Raw genomic sequence first — 20,401 nt, forward strand, 5'->3', positions numbered from 1 at the left:
TAGCGCCCTGGTCCTTACCCGGAGCCAGAGCCAGCGAGGGGCGTGGGACCTCCCGAGGGGGGGGGGCTGAAGCGCCAAGGGTAGGGCTCGACAGGGCTGGGCCGGAGCCTCCGTCCCAGGGTGGGGAAACTGAGGCGCCACCAGCCAGGGCTGTAGCCTCAGACCCAGCAGCTGAATTCCAAACGGAGCTGCAGGTGGATCCCTCCCTGGAGAAACTGAGGGCCCTGGCTAGCCACGGCAGTGCAGGATCCCAGGGGGAGGACTGCCGGGAGCGATTCCTGTGGGAGAGGGGATTCCTGTACCGGGAATGGACTGGTTCAGGGCGAACTGAATCTTGGAAAGTCGGGAGGCAGCTGGTGGTTCCCCAGAGGTACCGCCGCAAACTGTTGTTCTTGGCCCACGATATCCCCCTTTCGGGGCATCAGGCGCACCAGGCAGAGGCTGCTGCAGAACTTTTACTGGCCCGGGGTCTTCGACGCTATCCGACAGTATTGCAGGACCTGTGACTCCTGCCAGAGGGTGGGAAGGGCCCGGGATAAGTGTAAAGCCCCGCTGAGACCTTTGCCCATCATAGAGGAGCCTTTCCAGAAGGTGGCCGTGGACATAGTGGGGCCCCTCAGCAGGGTGACCCGGTCAGGGAAGAAATACATCCTGGTGGTGGTAGATTTTGCTACGCGCTACCCCGAGGCGGTGGCCTTGTCCTCTATCGAGGCAGACACCGTGGCAGACGCGCTGCTGACCATCTTCAGCAGAGTGGGGTTCCCCAAGGAGGTCTTTACAGACCAGGGGTCTAACTTCATGTCGACCCTGCTCCAGTGCTTGTGGGAGAAGTGTGGGGTCCGACACACCTGGGCCTCAGCCTACCACCCTCAGTCCAACGGGCTGGTGGAGAGGTTCAATGGGACCCTAAAGAGGATGCTGAAAACCCTTATGGACCAGCACCCGCAGAACTGGGACAAGTATTTACCCCACCTGCTGTTCGCATATAGGGAAGTGCCCCAGGAATCCACAGGGTTCTCCCCGTTCGAGTTGCTGTACGGAAGGAGGGTGAGGGGCCCCTGGACTTGATGAGGGCTGAGTGGGAGGGAAAGGCCACTCCCGATGGGGAATCAGTGGTAGAGTATGTACTGACTTTCCGGGAAAAGCTCGTGGAGCTCATGGGCTTGGCTAGGGGGAACCTAGCAAGGGCCCAGAGGAAGCAGAAGGTCTGGTACAACCGCTCAGCCCGTGGCCGCTCATATGCTACCGGGGATCAGGTGATGCTCCTCATCCCCGTGAGGAAGAACAAGCTGCAAGCGGCCTGGGACGGCCCCTTCACGGTCATCCGACAGGTAAACGAGGTGAACTATGTGGTGGAACTGTCCAACCGGGCTCACAGCCACCGGGTGTATCACGTCAACATGATGAAGCCGTACTGGGACAGGGAGAAGTTGGTGCTGGCTGTGTGTGGGCAGTGGGAGGAGAAAGGAGAGGACCCCCTGGTGGGACTCCTCCCTGAGGCTGGGGCTAACCCCTCGCTAGAATCAATTCCCCTCTCAGAGCAGCTAACCCCTGCCCAGCAGGCAGAGATCAGAGCCGTGCTGCATTCATACCGGCAGCTGTTCTCCAGCCGGCCTGGGCTCACTAACCTGGCTGTCCCCCGGGTGGAGACGGGAGCCAACCCTCCCATCAGGTGTTCCCCATTCAGGGTCACTGGGAAAACAGCCCAGGACCTGGAGAGAGAGGTCGGGGACATGCTGGCTTTAGGGGTGATCCAGCCGTCCGCCAGTCCCTGGGCCTCACCCGTGGTGCTGGTCCCCAAGAAGGACGGATCGATCCGGTTCTGTGTGGACTATCGGAAGCTCAATGCCATTACCATGTCCGATGCCTACCCCATGCCTAGGACTGATGAAATCTTAGACAAGTTGGGGGGTGCCCGGTACCTCACTACCCTGGATCTTACCAAAGGCTACTGGCAGGTGCCTTTGGACCCGGACGCCAGGGCGAAGTCCGCCTTCACCACACCAATAGGGCTCTTCGAGTTCCTGGTCCTGCCTTTCGGCCTCAAGGGGGCACCTGCCACCTTCCAGAGCCTGGTGGATCAGTTACTAAGGGGGATGGAGGGCTTTGCACTAGCGTATATTGACGATATCTGTGTCTTTAGCCAGACCTGGGAGGAACATGTGTCCCAGGTGAAGAGAGTGCTGGGTCGCCTCCAGGATGCAGGACTGACCATAAAAGCTGAAAAGTGCAAGGTGGGGATGGCAGAGGTTTTATACCTGGGCCACAAGGTTGGGAGTGGCCACCTGAAGCCGGAGCCGGCCAAAGTGGAGGCAATCAAGGCCTGGCCCGCCCCCCAAACTAAGAAGCAGGTCCAGGCTTTCATTGGGATGGCGGGGTACTACCAGAGGTTTGTGCCCCACTTTAGCTCCCTGGCAGCACCCCTCACGGAGCTGTGTCGAAAGGGAAAGCCGGACAAGGTGGTCTGGACCGAGCAGTGCCAGAGGGCTCTCTGTGCGCTGAAGGGGGCACTTATCCAGGGCCCGGTGCTGGTAAACCCGGATTTTAACAAACCCTTCCTGGTGTTCACCGACGCCTCGGACACAGGGCTGGGGGCGGTACTGATGCAAACTGATACTAAGGGGAGAGACACCCCATTGTGTACCTGAGCAAGAAGCTGCTGCCCCGGGAGCAGCACTATGCGGCCATAGAGAAGCAATGCCTGGCCATGGTGTGGGCCCTTAACAAACTGCAGCCATATCTATTTGGGCGGCGCTTCACCGTGTACACCGACCATTCGCCCTGACGTGGCTGCACCAAATGAAAGGGGCTAATGCCAAGCTGCTGAGGTGGGCCCTGCTCCTCCAGGGGTATGACATGGAGGTGGTCCATGTGAGGGGGAGTGCCAATGTTATAGCGGATGCTTTATCGCGGGGCGGGGACCCTGAACTTCCCCAGATCACTGGCTAAGTGACCCTGCTCCGTTCAGCCTCGAAGGGGGGAGAGATGTGACGAAGTGGGGGGGTTTCTTGTTTTCTGTGGAGTTTCAATGGTTTGCATGCGGAGGGGGTGGGACTCAGTTTCCCTGGGTGTTACTGGTTTAACGAGGTGAGGGGAGAGGGAGTGTGTTTTGCAGAGGACCGGAGAGAGGACGTGGGGACCCAGCCGGTGGCCGGGAGGATGGATACCCCAGCGACCGGTGACCTGGCGACCTGGTGACCCAGAGGCCCAGCTGAGGAGACGCAGCCGGTTCTGGCCAGTGGGAGGACAATGGGCTGCAGAGTGAGGACCCAGTGACCTAACCAGCCGGTTCCAGCCAGAGGACGGAGGCCCCGGTTTACGACCCTGTTTCCCTGGAGAGAAGACAATGGACAGAGGCGGGGCCTGGGGCCGGGGATCTCAGATGCCCAGCTGGGAGCAGGGGGGCTCTGGGCTGGAGAGGGGGAGCAGGCAGAGCCCACCTGGATGCAGGGAGACTGGGATGTGCTGGGCTGAGGGAGGCCAGGCCTGAGGGTCAGAGAGTTTCCTGTGCTGTGTTCAACTCTCAATAAACCCTCCTGTTTTACGCTGGCTGAGAGTCGCTCCGGTCTAGAGAACAGGGTGGCATCAACCCCTTCGGGGGTGGAGGCCGCGGGGGTCCAGAGCGAGTGGACTCCCTGGGGGGGCCCACGGCAGAGACAGACGTGCTAAGGCTCAGAGAGGTGTGGATCCAGGAGGTGGAGGGGCCGGACCCCGAGAGAGAGTGGACCCCCGAGAAGGGCTGTCTCACTAAAAGGGCACCCCCCACGGACCGCACGGGGCCAAGAGTGGGCACGATCTGTGAGTCCGTGACAGTGTCTTTAGCCAGACCTGGGAGGGACATGTGTCCCAGGTGAAGAGGGTGCTAGGCTGCCTCAAGGAGGTGGGACTGACAGTAAAAGCTGGAAAGTGTAAGGGTACATCTATACTTACCTCCAGGTTCGGCGGCAAGCAATCAATCTTCTGGGATCGATTTATCGCATCTTGTCTAGACGTGATAAATCGATCCCGGAAGTGCTCGCCGTCGACGCCGGTAATCCTGCTCCGCGAGAGGAGTAGGCGGAGTCGACGGGGGAGCCTGCCTGCCGCGTGTGGACCCGCGGTAAGTACCTTTAAGTTCGAATTAAGATACTTCGACTTCAGCTACGTTATTCACGTAGCTGAAGTTGCGTATCTTAGTTCGAACTGGGGGGTTAGTGTGGACCAGACCTAAGGTGGGGACGACAGAGGTGTTGTACCCAGGGCCGGCTCTAACTTTTTTGCCGCCCCAAGCAAAAAAAAAGAGTGCCGCCCTCCATAGCGCCGCCATAACACACCCCCTCAGCACCGCGATGCCGAACCCCCCCCCAGCGCCGCTGCCGAATCCCCCCCAGCCACCAAAACAAAAACAACCCACCCCACCCCCAGCGCCGCCCGACCAAACCCCCCCCCCAAAAAACAAAAAACCCTGAGCGGCCCCCGCCACCCCAAGATTGGCCGCCCCTTACCAAGTGCCGCCCCAAGCACATGCTTGGTCGGCTGGTGCCTGGAGCCAGCCCTGGTTCTATCTGGGCCACAAGGTGGGGAGCGGCTGCCCAAGCCCAGAGCTGGCCACGGTCAAGATAGGGGCTCTTAACCAAGAGAGCCCGAATCGCAGCCCTCCAGACCAAAGTGATGGGAGAAGACCCAGTCCCAGTTTGAACCCCAGGGGTATTGGGCTGGCAAAATGCACGGGCCGCATAAACCTTCCCACATGCAGCCTGCGAGTGCCATCAAGCGCACTCAAACTAAGGGAGGGCACGAAACTGGAAGGGCCTGGTGTAACTCCCACCAAGGAATGGGAGAGATGCTGGGGCATCCATGGGAACGTTGGTGGGTTCGAACTTCCCCAGGTCACTGGCTGCAGTGACCCCGCTCAGTTCAGTCTCGAAGGGGGGAGAGATGAGACGAAGTGGGACTGTTCTTAATGTTTTCTTCAATTTTCCCTATGCAGTTCTTAAGTGTCTAGGTGGTGGGATAAGGGTGTATGGTTGCTGCAGAGCAAAGGGCCAGGGTATATAAATGCCCGACGCTCTGTCTCCTAGCAACTGATGGCCTGGGCCCCTCCTCTGCAAAGGTGCCAACTGAAGGTGTTGGAGACAAAGAGATCAGGTGACCTCCTGGCCCGGGAAAGAGACAAAGCCCAGAGAAGGAGGGGCTGGACGGGGGTTGGAGTTTGGAGCTAGCTGGGGACTGGAAGGGAGGGCAGACGGGGGTCTGCCTCGCTGGGCCCCAGAATGGACCCGGCGGAGGGGTCCCATTCGCTGGACCGACAAGCTCTGTTTTAGACCATGTTCCTGTCGTCTAATAAACCTCTGTTTTACTGGCTGGCTGAGAGTCACGTCTGACTGCGAAGTGGGGGGTGCAGGACCCTTTGGCTTCCCCAGGACCCCGCCTGGGCGGACTCGCTGTGGGAAGCGCACGGAGGGGCATATGCTGAATGCTCCCAGGAGAGACCCAGGAGGTGAAGCCGTGTGAGCTTCTTGCCCTGAAGACGGTCTGCTCCGAGGGAGAGGAGGCTCCCCAAAGTCCTGACTGGCTTTGTGGGGAGCAGTTCCAGAGCATCGCCCGGGGACTCCGTGACAGGGGGGCAGCCCTGAGCACAGACCCAGCTCTGGGGAGCAGCGACTGTGACAAACTGGTTGTGGGTTTCACAGCCGCCGCTGACAGGCTGCGCTGCTGTGAAGCCATGAATGGGGCAGAGATCTGAGCAAGACATTGCTTCCCGGAGCGAACTAGGGGACAATGGACAATGAACATCTGGCCCGGGGCTGGGCCCTCTGCAAACTACAGCCCTGTTTGTCCTGGAGCCGTCGCCCTGTCTGTACTGACCCCTCGCCGGCCCCCAGCCAGTGACAGGGGCTAAGGCCCAGGGCCGGTGCAAGGAAGTATCGCGCCCTAGGCAAAACTTCCACCTTGCACACACACCCCCCCCCCAGCCCTGTGGCAGCTGCCCGCCCCCCCCACCCTGAGGCGCCCCTCCCCTCGGCAGCTCCCCACCCCAGCTCACCTCTGCTCCGCCTCCTCCCTGAGCACGCCGGCCCCACTCTAATTCTCCTCCCCTCCCAGGCTTGCGGCGCCAAACAGCTGATTGGCGCTGCAAGCCTGGGAGGCGGGAGAAGTGGAGCGGCGACTGCGCGGCAGCCCAGCCCAGGAACGCTGTAAAAAAAAATGGGGGGCACCGCTTTTTGGCGCCCCCAAATCTTGGCGCCCTAGGCAACCACCTAGTTTGCCTTAATGGTAGCACCGGCCCTGCTAAGGCCACAGGACTGCAATGGAGCCTGGTGCCCCCAGCGAATGGTGGGGGGATGATTCATGCGACAGGGAATGCAGCTCTCCCAGCTGGTGCCTGGCCAGGCCTTGAGCCACGGATTCCACGAGGATGCCAGTCGGCTGCCCTGGGTCCATGATGCCTCCATGGGGGAGGGGTGACAGGTATCCCCGCCCTGGGCGGTGTCTGTGGGGCCCACGCTGGGTTACATCCATGCAGGGTTTATGGATCCCTGTAGGCAGGGATTAATCTGTTCCGTGTGGTGGGGGTGTCATCCCAGCTCCCCAGGCACTAACAGCAGCGGGGGGTGATCACCGCAGTTCCTGGGACTGTGACCGACTCAGAGACGTATCCCTCCGCCTGGGTGGTTCCCAGGCTGGCAGGGCTGGGCCAGAGGAGAGGTGAGGGCCACAGAACAAACTGGGGCTAGAGAGATGAGGTTAAACAGACTCGGGGCCTTGCTTTGATCCGGTGACAGACGGGGCTTTGGTGTCAGGGCCCAATCCTGGTTGGAGGGTTGGGAAGAAGTCGGGCCCATCCCACGCCCCACGTAGGAGCTGGGCGATTCCTGCTGGGCGGGGCAGGTTGTTTCTCTCCCTGATGATGCTTTTCCCCTGCGAATCGCTGTCTCTGCTGAGCGTAAGCCGGGGGGAACGGGTATCCCAGGTACGCAGGGTCAGGGGGGCCGGGCTTTGGAACAGGCTCTGGGAGGACCCGTCAGTGAGCCAGACTCTTGGGGGTCTCCCTCTTCCTCCAGGGTGAGCCCCGCGGTGTCCCTGCCTTCTTAGGCTGGACACCTGGGCTTGCAGCCCCCCAGCCCCCCTGGGAGCTCCGGTCAGCGAGCCCCACGGAGACAGACCCGAGACCTGTTGACTCTCCGTCTAGCTGCTAAATGGACAGCTCAGATCACGGCGTGTCTGGGGAGTAGGGTGACCAGACAGCAAATGTGAAAAATTGGGACAGAGGGTGGGGGGTAATAGGAGCCTATATAAGAAAAAGACCCAAAAATCAGGACTGTCCCTATAAAATCGGGACATCTGATCACCCTACTGGGGAGCCCCCTCCCCCAGGGCTGCTGGTTTGGGCATCCTCCCACCCCCAGCGGGGTCAGTGAGAGGGAACGTGGGGCTGGGCTGGGGCAGGGAAAGGGGGAATGCAGGGGGGTCTCGGATGCTGGCAGACCAGGTACCAGCTCATGCCAAGGCCCTAGGTTATCACTGACAGATCCCTGGCTGGAAACCGGCCGGGCTCAGCTGTGGGTTCACATTGTTAAAATGGGGATTAGACTGAGCAAAGGATCAGGACTTTGTGAAATGCTGGTAAATTGCTGCCTGCGTTAATCTCACCGATAACAGCTGCACCCCATGCGATAAGGCGATAGTCAAATGAAACAGTAAAGCCAGGCAGGAGAGACACATTGCCTAGTGTGAAATGCTAGTGTGCGGGGGGGGGGGGGGGTGTTCTCCCACCCACCAACAGAAGATCCTAAGCCCCGGCCCCCAGATGGGCCATTGGGGGACATCAGAGGACACACGACTTTGCTGATGGTTACCTCCCTGTGAAGAGAAGCCGCGCAGGAGCACTCGTCCCACCAGCTTAAACTAGGGGAGGAAGGGAAAAACATTCCCCGTCAAGGAGAAATCCGTATCGGGCTGCGGTTTGGGCTCTGAAGGGGCAGGAATGACCAGACATAAGCACCAGATCCCCTGGCTGTGCCCGGGTCAGCCCCACAGCACACACAGCGCTTGCTTCTTATCGGAGTTTCTATTTCCTTTTGAAACCCGGGACTGTAACTCCCCGGTGTGTGTGTGACCTGCTTTAACCTTGTAAAGAACTCCCAGTGCTTTGTCGTAGTTAATGAATCTTTACTGAGGTTATTACAGGATTGGCTACAAGCGTTGTCTGTGGAATGAGATTGAACGTGCCACTGCCCTGGGTTAAGCGACTGGTCCTGTGGGAAAGGGAGTGACCGGAATATCGCTGTGATTTGTGGTGGAAGGGACGATCGATCGATAAGGGCAGACTGGCCGGGGTGGCCAGACAGAGCAGAGAACCCAAGGGGACTGTCTGTGGCTCCGCGGTTACGTTGTTACAGGCCCTGCGGAGTTCACACCCAATACTTTGGGGAAATCTCAGTACAGAACTCAGCCAATTTGGGGTTTGTGCCCCGGGTACTAACTGCCCTGAGATTAGTCTCCACACTCGAGAGCCACTCAACAGCGTGACTGGGTCAGCCCAGGGCCCTGCTGGGACCGAGGGGCAGGACGGGTCCCCAGGCGGGGGCAGCGCGGGCTGGAGCCGGGCAGAGCGCGGGGAGCAGACGGGGACAGGAAGGGACCGGCCCCAGGTTCTCCATTCTCCGGGCTGGGCGAGGTGCTGGGGGAGACGGATGGAAACTCCTGCCGGCCGGGGGATCCGACGCTTAGGATCTAACTCAGGAGCCCTGCTGGGAGAGGGGAGAGAAATTAGCCCCTGGCCGTGGGGCTAGCGGGACGGACAGGGGATTTTCGCTGCCAGGCCCCAGGGACTCTGCCCGGCAGCCGCAGGGCTGGGCGATGCTCGGCAGGACCCAGGACCCTCTGCCCCCGGGAGCAGCTCGGGGATCGGCCTGAACGGGGACCGAGGGAACCGCAGACTCCTCCTCCGCGGGGCCAATGCCCCATTGCCCAGCTGCCCAGGGGCTGAGCCGGGCGGGTGTCAAGGGCCGAGGGGCAGAAGCAGCCGCCCCACGGGCGCCCCAGGCAGCCTGTGCTCAGTGTGGGGGGAGGGAGGAATAACAGGGGGAGGGGGATTGAAATTACCTGCAGGTTGGGGAACGGGGCGCCCTGAAAAACAAAGAGAAACATGGTCAGAGCCCTGGGCAGGGGGAGCCGGTTCCTGGGGGTCAGAGCTCCTCCAGCCCCTGCCCCACAGCATGGAATGCCCCTCACTAGGAACCCAGCCCCCCTCCGGCCCCCAGATTCCCCTGAGCCCCCCCAGCCCCACGTCCCCCCAGAGACACCCTGGTGCCCCGCCCGGAGCCATTCACCTTTCTTATTTTTCAGGTAGATGAGGAGTCCGGGTGCCAGGAAGATCAGCCCCAGCACGAAGCCCCCGACCCCCGTCAGCATCTTGCTCCTGGCGGAGTCAGACTGCGCCTCTGAAACAGGGACATGGAACGGGCCGGGTCAGAGCCAGGGGCCTCCGGGCCAGGCTCCCGTCCGCGCCAGTGACCAGCGCCGGCCGGGGCAGAGCCAGGGGCCTCCGGGCCAGGCTCCCGTCTGCGTCAGTGACCAGCGCCGGCCGGGGCAGAGCCAGGGGCCAGGGCCTGCATGAGCAGCTGTGGGACAATCTACTCCAAGTCAGGGCTCGTCCTGATCTGTGATCGTCAGAGATCTGCTCGGGCCCTGCAGCGCGAGGTCTGAGATCCTGCCCATTGTCAGCATGAACTGGTCCAGCCCCAGCCCCAGCCCCACTTGCTTACTGGGGAGGCAGAGAACCAAGCAGGGGGAGGGATAGTTTAGCAGAGGAAATGGATGCTGGAGTGGATCCGAGGAAAGGGAAAGTTTCCTAGCACTAAATCTCCTATGGCACAGCCTCCGTTGGGAAGAGGTGGGATTTCTGACCGGCCAAGGCACTGGAGGACAGAGCGTCAGGGGGGCCTGCTCCACGTCTGGGGCTGCCAGGCCCAATAACAAACAATACCAACGTTTCTGCCCAGAGGGGGAGTTTGGGCTGAAATGTACCGTGCTGTGTAGAACTGATGAATGAAATTGTTTTTAATTGTTCACTTTATTAATGTAACTTCATAAGTAAAGTTTTATGAATGAAACAATATTCATTCATAAAACCGGTTACCCCAATAACTGGCTAATTGACAATTAAGATGCTTGTTAAGAGCCATAGCTGTTCAGCCAGCTGCCTTTGTAAGTTTCACTATCAATCCAATTCCTGCTTAAATCACTGAGACTTGCACTGTTTCAGTATTGTAACGTCTGTTCACCATTTATTACACTTGCCTACAGTGTAACTTGTGTTCACTGTTTGCCATCCATTATACTTGTCTATATTATAACTTCTGTTCACTGTTTGCCATATTGTAATTCAAACCCCATTTTACAACGCTTACTCCATTTTGTAAGGGCTTGCTGCAACCTTCATTTTTGCAAACCCTCCTGTAATCTTATTAGTTTAGTTTAGATGTGTGAATGAGGGATGTATGGATGATGGAATCAACCTCCAGCCCCAGCCTGGCCTGATGAAACAGAGTTCAAACACCAACGGCTGAAGATGCAGACAAGAGCCCTAACAAAGTAAGAAGAATCCACCCTAAAAAGAAAAGGTGCAATAGAAGGAAGATCAAAGCCCGGTCGGAGGCTGAAAGTCATGTCTGCAATGGACGGGTGATCAATCACCGAACCCAGAGGCAGCGTGACACAGCAAGACCTATAGACTCTGGATTCAAACTAAAGCCTACAAAAAGGATGGGTGAGATGGAAAACTTTGGGAGAAGGGTAACATTCTGCTGCCAACATGGAAGGGCATCGGTGCGCCCAACAGAGACCCAGCTCGTCCTTGTGCCCGGCTCTCCTGGCCAGTTACCGCCACAAGCTACGAACCCAAGCTGCAAACTCAAGCCACAGACTCAAGCAGGACTGGTAACTATGCAGCAGCTGCAGAATATCTGATGGATGTGTGTGTGTGTGTGTGTGTGTGTGTGTATAGGTATTAGGTATAATGTGTGTGTATAAGGATTAAGATATTAGTTATTGGTCATAAATCACATTGTTATCATAATAAATGTGGCATCTTTGTCTTGTCCCCTTTAATAAGATCCTGCTAGTTTCTATTGGTATAACAGCGGGGCTCTGATTAGAGCTGAAAGTTCCAGCCATTCCTCAGAGCATGGCAGGGGAACAGGGTGGATAAAAATCAATGATTTAAAATAAATAAATAAATTTTAAAAATCGGATTTTTTTGATAAAATGCTTTTTGAGGAAAAAAACCTATCTAAAGATAGTTTTAATTAAGATACATTATAGCTCAAAGATATCTCATCATGGAATAGGGATTATAAATTCTAATTCTATAGTGTGAGACAATATATTCATGTCATGTTTAAGAAAAGTTTTGTAAACGAGTTCCAATAGTTCATGGATTAGGGACCCAATCTTATGGGGTTCCAGGGGCTTCTGTATAGATTATTTAGATTAATCTTTCTATCTACCCAATGGGACTCAGTGCCCAGTCTAGAAGATACCATCAGAGATGCTTAGTTTTGCAGTTCTCAAACTGTGGATTTGTGTCTCCAGAGGTAACACGCTTGTTAACAGCAAAAAATGTTTTTTAAATAAATAGATTGAGAGAGGAGAGAAATAAGAGACCTCAACCCTATAGTCCCTCTGCAAATTTGTGTACATAGAGTCAATCCTAGGGTTACCATATTTCAATACTGCAAAAAGAGGACACTCCATGGGGCCCTGGCCCCGCCCCAACTCCACCCCTGGCCCCGGCCCCGCCCCCTCCAGAGCACCCCGCATTCCCCCCTCCTCCCACCCGCCCCCTGGCTGCTGCTGCGCTGGGGAAGTTGCTTCGGCTCCCGCTGTGGTGGAGAGCAGCGGAAGCCGGGAAAGTTGGAGCCAGGGGAGGAGGCGGTCCCCTTACCATGCCTCCCTATTTTCCCGGACATGTTCGGCTTTTTGGAAATTCCTCCCGGACGGGGATTTGAGGACCAAAAAGCCGGACATGTCGGGGAAAATCCGGACGTATGGTAACCCTACTTCAACCCACCCGCCGGACTCCCCAGGCCTCACCCCAGAGCCACCCGCTCTCCACAGGGTCCATCCTCAGCCTTCTCCTGCCTCAGTGCCCCCTCTCCTGAGAGCCTGCCCTCCGCAGCCCCCCCCCACTCTCCACAGCCCCTGCCTCAGAGCCCCCCACCTTCCATAGCGCCCCCACCTTCCACAGCACCCCCACCTCAGTCCTCCCCTTCACCTCCCTCCATAACCCCTACCCTTCATTTCCCCACCTCCTCCCATAGCCCACCCCCTCCACAGCCCTCCACTCTCCACAGCCCCTGCCTCAGAGCCCCCCACCCCCTCCTATAGCCCCCTACCCTCAGAATCCCCCCCACCTCAGAGTCCCCCACCCTTCACCTCCCTCAGGGGAGCCTCTACCCCGCTCCCAGCCGGACCCGGCGAGGCTGCGGCAGCTCAGACTGTGGGAGGCGCTGCAGCATGGGCCCTTCCCGGGTGGGGGAGCTTGGGCTCCCGGGAGCTGCGGCCGCCGCGCACCAAGAAACTTTCCCCTGCGCCGGGACCCGCCCCCGGGCAGTGGCTCTGCCGGGGGGGAGGCAGCCCCGGCTGCACGGACCACTGGCGGGGGGGCTCCTTGCACGGCCAGGACGGAGGGGGGAGACTGAGGCTCTGCCAGAGCCGCGGGGGATGCTCGGAGGAGGGAGAAGCGGACGCGGGTCCACCGCACCAGCAGCTGGCTGCAGAGACGCCACCGCTCCTAGCCGTGGGGCGCAGGGTTGCAGCAGCATGGGGGGGGGGTTGCAATCCGCAGGCTGAGCGAGCTGACACCCCAAGAGGAGAGGGGGCAGTGGGTAGGGTTATCATACGTCCGTATTTTCCGGAGGTTTTTATATATTTAAAAAATCCTCCCGAACGGCAATTAACAACTAAAAAGCCGGACATGTCCAGGGAAATACGGACGTATGGTAACCCTAGTCAATCCCTTACCTGTCTCTAAAAGTGCAAAGTTTCAAAAAGTTCAATGAACAGAAGATTGTTGGGGGTGGAATAGATCTGGACAAAGAGAAGAAGTCTGGAGATAAATGTGAGAAGGGAGGGGCAGGCAGTAGAAACAAAAGTGAAACTGTTTGAGCAGCATATTCCAGAAGTCTTGAGGTCTTTCTGAGTGTAGCCTTCATTGATTTGCGATCTACCCATACCATTCTCTCACTAGAAGGGAAAACCTGTAATGGCAGCAGGCTGTAAAAAGACCCAGTTTGGGAATATTTTAATGAAGTTCCTTGACGTGTGGGTAAGACAGGCATGCTTGCAAAATGCGAACAGCGCAACAAAGAAATGCAAGGCCTGGTGGCCCAAATGAGAAGTGTTTCTTCTCAGGAGGAAGCTGCGTTGAAGATGATGAAAGGAACACGTCTGAACATGCAGGATCTTCAGGTTGGTAAACTTTTATTTCATACTTCTTTCTTAAGGACTGCCTGTCTTCCTTCTGGACTATTCTTGAATTCTCATTTTTGAGCAAAAAATATAGCTGTTACTCTATGATACTATCATTTTAGATGCAGTTGTGATAAAAAATAAACAGCTGAAATAGGCAGATCTTCCTTTTACAATTTCACCTTTAAATTAGTACTGAGTGTCAGTGAATGCAATGAGTAACACTAAATGAGCAGTATTGTAATAATAATTAAATAACCGCATTGACTTATTTTGTTCAGGAGAATCCATCCTCAACATACAGGATTCTGAAGACTATTCACCTTCAAGATCACCATCATTTTCTATAGTTTCAGAGTTATCTGCCAGTGATAGTGTTTCAGTCACACCATGTATGTCACATAGCCACAGTATATCACCTGTAGCAAAAAGGAAAAAAAATCTCCATCATCCAGAAACAACCATAGATAAGTTTGTGATAAGAAACAGCAGATTACAGAAAGAGTTAATTGATGAAAAAATTGCCCAGTTTGTTTATTTAACAAACTCTCATTTCCGTATGATTGAGAACCCATACTTCATTAACATGGTTCAGTCATTAAGACCAGGATACAGTCCACCCAACAGAGCAGATGTCGCAGGCAAATTGCTGGATAAAGTGTATGGAAGAAATTGAGCGGTGTGCAAAAGGTCTAGAGGGTGAAATTGTTAACCTGAGTCTTGGTGGGTGGAGCAAGGTCCACAATGATCCTGTTGTATGTGCTTGTGTGACAACAGAAGAAGGGAACATCTTCCTTACAGAAACAATCGATACAGCAGGAAATGCGCACACAGCAGAATATTTACAAGAAGTAGCAGTAAAAGCTTTAACAAACGGTGAAAAAAAATTCAAATGTCTAGTACGCAGGTTGGTTACAAACAATGCTGCAAATGTATCCAAGATGAGAAGAAATTTGGAGGAGAGTGAAGAGAGTCCCAATCTAATAACATACGGTTGCAGTGCTCATTTGATGCACCTCCTAGCCAAAGACTTCAGTGTTCCAGAAATAAAGGCTAATGTTGTTGAAATTGCAAAATACTTCCACAACAACCACTTTGCAGCAGCTGCTCTGAAAAAAGTGGGAGGAACCAAACAAACTCTCCCACAAGACGTGCGATGGAACTCAGTAGTGGACTATTTTGAGCACTATATCAAGAACTGGCCTAATCTGATGACAGTTTGTGAACAAAATCGTGAAAAAATAGATGGCACTGTCACAGCCAAAGTTCTCAACATTGGGCTTCAGAGAAATGTTGAACCCTGAAGCCTATTTCTGTAGCCTTGAACAAAATGCAGGGAAATAGCTGTTTTATTGCTAACGCTGTTGAAATTTGGAAGGAACTGAGTGAGATCTTAAAGAGAGAAATATGCAGTGAGAGAGTTAAATTACAAGCATTAAAAAAACGAATGGGACAAGCACTATCTCCAGCTCATTTTCTTGCAAATAGTCTCAAGACTCAGTACCAGGGTCAAACCATCACTGCTGAAGAAGAGAAGTTGGCTATGACATGGACATCCAGCAATCATCCCTCCATAATGCCAACTATAATAAACTTCAGAGCTAAGGGTGAACCAGTCAAGAAGTAAATGTTTTGCTGGTGAGGTTTTAAAGAAAGTCACACCAGTGAACTGGTGAAAGTCACTTAAGCACTTGGATTCAGAGACTGTTGAAGTGATAATCTCACTTTTAACAGCAGTAGCTTCTTCTGCCGGTGTAGAAAGAATATCTTCTTCCTTTGGACTAATTCATTCCAAACTGAGAAATCGTTTGGGACCTGAAAAAGCAGGAAAGCTTGTGTCTCTTTTCCAGATTATGAACAAACAGGAAAATGAAGGTGAAGACGACGGAGTTAGCTGCAGAAGCCAATAGTTTAAATTTCTCCTGTTGACCTGGCTGACAATCGATTTAATTTTTTTTTAATATTTCATTTAACTATTTTAGTTAAAACAATTTTAACAAAAACAAACCTGATTTTAAAAAACTTGAATGTTAAACTAAATTCTAAAATTCATATGCTTGTTTTGTTAAACTATTATATGTTTGCTGCTGAAGAAAAAAATCCAGAATACGTAACATTGTAGTTTTAGTTAAATAAAACCATTTAAATGTCTGTCTGGTGATGTTCTCCTCCTAATACAACATGGCAAGAAAATGCCCCAAATATTAATGATTAACCTGTTGAATTGGAGATAGTTCATCTCCCAATGACTTCATAAATATCTGCTTCAATTACATTTGGTAAATGAAATAACCGAACAATAATTCATTTTCTGATATAGCTGTAAAACTAATCTGAAAAGTTTTCAAAATAAATCACTTTAAAAATGTATAGTGTGTACCTTCTAAAAATGAAACCGACATCTATCCCTGAGTTGTGAAGAATATGTATTAAGGTTATAACAACCAACAAGAATGCACTTTTATGTAGAAAACCATGATTAAATCGAGTCTTCCTGACTAATAATTTAAATCATGATTTAAATCAAATCCACGCTGCTGGGGAATGATACTTGGTTTTGCCCATGTTAAATGTTCTTACGCCCATAGAGGAGTTCTGGTGCCTCCCCGGTTTGGAGACGCATGGTCAAAATATCCATCCAAAATCGAGCAACATTATAAGCCCCTGAGAGTCTGGTTGTGCACAGGCTCAGTAGAGATTTGTGAGCATTGAACAGCTAAATTCTCTGAAGATCCCATGTGCACTGAGTGTGCTCCATGCCCACAGAGCGCCGACACGCCAGCCGTACTGCGCGTGTGCCAGCCCCACCACAACTGAGCACACGGCATCAACGGTAGGGAGTGAAAAATGTTTCCTGCAGCTGCTCCCCCGGCTGTGCAGGTGGTTGGGGTGTGGCACGGACAGCAGAGATGGACTCCTGAGCTCTCTCGACTGCTGCCCAGGCCATGCAGAAGGGGAGGAGAACTCTCCCTGACTGGGGCGAGGAGCAGCTGGGGAGGAAGGGGATGCCTTTGGTCCATCTCAGCAGATTTTGTCCCGGCTCCCCGGCCCCTCCATCCCGGTCCTGCTCAGAGACCTCCCCGAGCTATGGGGCCCTTGGCAGACCCCGCACTGCTCAGCCCCAGCACAGCCGAGTCCCCTAGGGGTTCATCAGCCTAATGCAATGAGCATTTCCAGCCATGTGCCAGGCACAGATGCCAGGGGCAGGACAAACAGGGGCCAGGGCTCGGCGCAGCCTCTTGTTCCCCTGCAGGACAGTTGCTGGCTGGGCCCGGGTGCTGGCTGAAGGGTTTGGGAGACGCCCTCGGTCCCCTCCTGGGGGCTGCTCTGGGTGGGGCATGGGAGGGTGATGGGCCCCAGGGACAAGCGCTCAGGGCTGTGTCCTGTCCCTGGGGCCTTTCCCAGCTGCTTCCCCCAAAGCGCAGCTGGGAGATCCCAGGGGAACATCCCCTATGCAGTGAGAGCCACCCCCTGAGTGTGAGAGCAAATCCCCGCGGTGGGGAGCAGGGATGGGGGCTGAGTCACTGAGGGAATTGGGGGGGGGTCCCCTGAATGTCCCTGAGAGATGGGATTCCCCTTCACTTCCTGTCCCAAGCTGCAGGGCAGGGCTGTGTGGGGCTGTTAAACAGCGGCCGTGCCCCACCCAAGAGGGGGCTGCATTGCAGTGGGGGTGGGGAGCCCGGTGTTGGCTGGAGGCTCAGGCTGGGAAGTGCTGGGCCGTGGGCTGGGGGGGTGTAAAAACGTCCGTTCAGTCTCATTCCCTAGGGCCCAGTGCTGCTGTGAGGGGGGGTAGGCTGGGGGGTCACATCCCTGCTCTCTGCCCCATGGGTGGGTGGGGCTCTGACCCAGGCCCATCCCCCGAAGGCTGCCCCTGCGGGCTCAGGGGCTGCCCCACACCCAGCGGCTCTTACCCCAGTGCACGGTGAGGGGGCCCCGCAGGCTGATGTGCTCCACCTGGCAGGTGTAGACGTCCCCGCGCCGGGGGCTCATCTCCAGCATCACCAGGATCTGGAAGGTCCAGTCTCCGTTCTGGAGCAGCTCCGTGGACACCACCCCGGCCGTCTGCTCCTGCCCGTTCTTCAGCCACTTGATCTCGATCCCCCCGGGGTAAAACCCCGTCACCGAGCAAACCAGCAGGTGGGAGTGGGGCTGGGACCCCGATTTCGTGGGGGAAACTTTCACCTTGGGCTGAACTGGCGGGAGAGAGGGGGAGGGGCAGGGAAAGGGGCTGGAGACAGAGCAGGGCTCAGAGAGAACAGGTGCCCCCTCCCCTAGGGACAGGCCCCAGCCCCCCATGGGCTCCCCCCGCCCCCAGGCTGGTTCTCTCCTGCCCCCCATTGCGCTGGGCAGGCTCTGGCAGAAAGGGCCTGAGGGGAGTCGCGTCCCGTCACCCCCATGGGGACAGAGCCAGGGACTGTCTGATCCACACACACACACCCCGCGCTAGTTCTGCCCCATCGCCCGGCCCCCCCGGCCCAGGAAGGGGGGTTTGGAGCTGCAGCAGCCGCCTGCCCCAGGGGGTCTGAGTGGGGGGCGCTGGCGGCTCAACCCCTCTGAGGGGCAGGGGGAGGGGGAGTCACCCCCGCCCCAACCCCCGAGCAGCGGTGGCTCCAGGCACCAGCGCTCGGGTACGCCGAATCCGCGGAACCGGGTCCCTGTGGTTTTTTGGGGTTTTTTTGCTTCGCCGCTCTCGCGGCCCTGCAGGGTTGTTGTTTTTGGTTTGGTTTTTTTTGCACTTGGGGCAACAAAGAAGCCAGAGCCGGCCCTGCCACCGAGACTGACCCGGGTGTGGGGCTCTGCGCCCTGCTATCAGGGGGCGCCGCAGCCAGACCCGAGGTTGGGGGAGGGGAGGAGACACCCCTGTTACCCCGCCGCAGCGCCGGATTCCCGCCCCCTCCTGCCGCTGGGTGACCCCGCCCCCCTGCGTCCTGGCCCCGCCCCCTCCCAGCGCAGGAGCTCAGCTCCCCCCGGCCCAGGTCGGGACCATGCAGATAACGGGGGGCGGGCAGCGTGCAACACCCCCCCCCCCGCACTCACCTCTCCGGTCGATGGTGAAAGCCCCGTACGCCCCGTAGTTGTGCCGGCAGAACCGGTCCGCCTCAGCCCGCAAGGCCGCCAGGTGCGCCGGGTCCTTGTTCCAGTACTCGGCGCTCGGCCGGCCCAGCTCCGTGTCCGCCACATACACCCCCACGTCGCTGTCGAAGTGCGCGAACGGCTCCTGGTTCCAGATGTACCGGTCCAGGTACCGGACCCACTCGGTGCCGTTCGTGAAGTGACAGTCAGCCTTGCGCTGATACACGAACCGCCCTGCGGGGGGAGACGAGTTCAGCTCAGGAACCCTCCGCGGGGGCGCTGGGCCCATGCGTACGGGGGATGCTGAGAGCCACTGAACTAAACTGTGAACCCTGCGTGTGATGGAACCACTTCAAGTCAGGGGGTGCGGCAGCCCCCCAGTTCCAGCATCTATGGACACCCCCCACACCTGCCCTTCCCCATCCTGCCCCTGGGGCTCATACCCCAGCCAGGGGAAGGGGAGGGAGGGACAGCCAGAGCCTCCCAGAGAGAGCCACAAGGAACCCACCATCTCCCCAACGCCCCCCCCCCAAATCCAGGGGAACCTGGAGGGCTGGCAGGAACATGTGGGGGTGGAGAGTGACAGTGAGCCCAGTTGGCGGGGAACACGGCAGAGAATGGGGGCAGACACTGAGTGGGGTGACACTGGCACAGGCAGCACGGGGCTCCCTGGGGGGCTGGGGTCTGATCCCCCCGGATACACCCAGCGCTGCCCAGGACGGGGCTCCCCGGGGCGCTGGGGTCCGATCCCCCCGGATACACCCGGCGCTGCCCAGGACGGGGCTCCCCGGGGCGCTGGGATCTCTGCTCACCTGGGGGCTCCGTGCAATGAGCCAGGTGGGTTCTCAGCACCATCAGTGTCACTAGCAGAGCCCCAGCCCAGCGGCTCCCGGCCCCCAGGATCCGACCCGCCCCCATCGCTGCTCAGGAGGGAGAGACCTGGAAAGGCGTCGGGACCCCCAGACTGAGACCTTCTCTGTCCAGCTCCGAGCACCAGCCCCGGGACGCTGCCCACGGCCCCAGGGATTGGGCACCTCCAGCCCAGGGGCCAGTCAGCACCGGGTCTGGGCAGCGTCATCAGTCGCCAGGCAGAGCCGGCCCCAGCAGGGCTCGGTTCCAGACTTCTCCCTCGTAGGGGGCAGAGCAGGGCCTGGGGTCGGGCTGCAGGACTCGCCCAGCGCCTGCCAGGCACTAGCCCAGATGCCACCAGAGAAGGACACACAGCGAAGTGTCTGGCAGACTCTGTCCCCTTCCCCGATGCCCCAAAGCCCCCTCTCTGCTGGAGTGGGACAGGCCAAGTGTGTCTGGGGGGATCTCTGGTTTGTTGGGGTAAATTTAGCCCCAGGGGAAGGTTTGGGGCTGGCCCCACAGGCAGAAGTTCTGAGCTTCCCACTCCCCCACCTCCATGGGCCTGAGCCCTGCCCCCCTGGGACCCCACCAGAGCGGGGGGCTCAGTCTCCATGGGTCAGGCACAGCTCGGCCTCAGCTGCTCCTACCATTGATCTCCCTAAGGGGCTTCTCTGTTCCCCCAGTCTCTGAGCCCCTCCCCCTCTCTGCTGCATTCTACCCCCATCCCTGTGGGGCAGGGCAGGGCTGGCCCCTCCTGCCAGGCGTAGTGTGAACACCCAGCACGTTAGGCGGGGGGGGGGGGTGAGTTGGTGCTATGGGGGGGGTTGGGCAGGGGACAGGGACCAACGCACCCCACACAGGGCAGAGAACAGACCCCGGGGGGAGGGAGTTTGGTCCCTAACAGCAGATTGGAGCTGGCAGCTTCTGGGGACACAAAGTCCCCCAGGGTGCTGTCCCCACACCGGGTTGCTGGGCATAACCACGCCGCTCTGGGCCCCGCCGCGTAGACCCAGGCCCCGGGAAC

The 20,401-nt window shown here is 57.1% G+C and overlaps 1 protein-coding gene across 2 annotated transcripts; it reads right to left on the bottom strand.

Annotated features, from left to right (window-relative positions):
• Positions 1–8,554: 8,554 nt before the first annotated feature.
• Positions 8,555–19,523, bottom strand: LOC135887753 (DLA class II histocompatibility antigen, DR-1 beta chain-like). 2 transcript variants are annotated; one of them, XM_065415497.1, is made up of 6 exons: positions 19,341–19,523; positions 18,493–18,762; positions 17,367–17,648; positions 9,315–9,425; positions 9,088–9,111; positions 8,555–8,729 (listed from the first exon to the last, which is right to left on the bottom strand). In XM_065415497.1, exons 1-6 carry the CDS (start codon positions 19,444–19,446, stop codon positions 8,716–8,718), a joined length of 807 nt encoding a protein of 268 aa, XP_065271569.1. In that variant the 5' UTR covers positions 19,447–19,523; the 3' UTR covers positions 8,555–8,715. The 2 variants fall into 2 exon arrangements, with proteins under 2 accessions (XP_065271569.1, XP_065271568.1); XM_065415496.1 differs by having other exon boundaries at positions 8,555–8,732.
• Positions 19,524–20,401: the final 878 nt, after the last annotated feature.

Source organism: Emys orbicularis, chromosome 13 (genome assembly GCF_028017835.1).
Source record: "Emys orbicularis isolate rEmyOrb1 chromosome 13, rEmyOrb1.hap1, whole genome shotgun sequence".
Classification (NCBI taxonomy): domain Eukaryota; kingdom Metazoa; phylum Chordata; order Testudines; family Emydidae; genus Emys; species Emys orbicularis.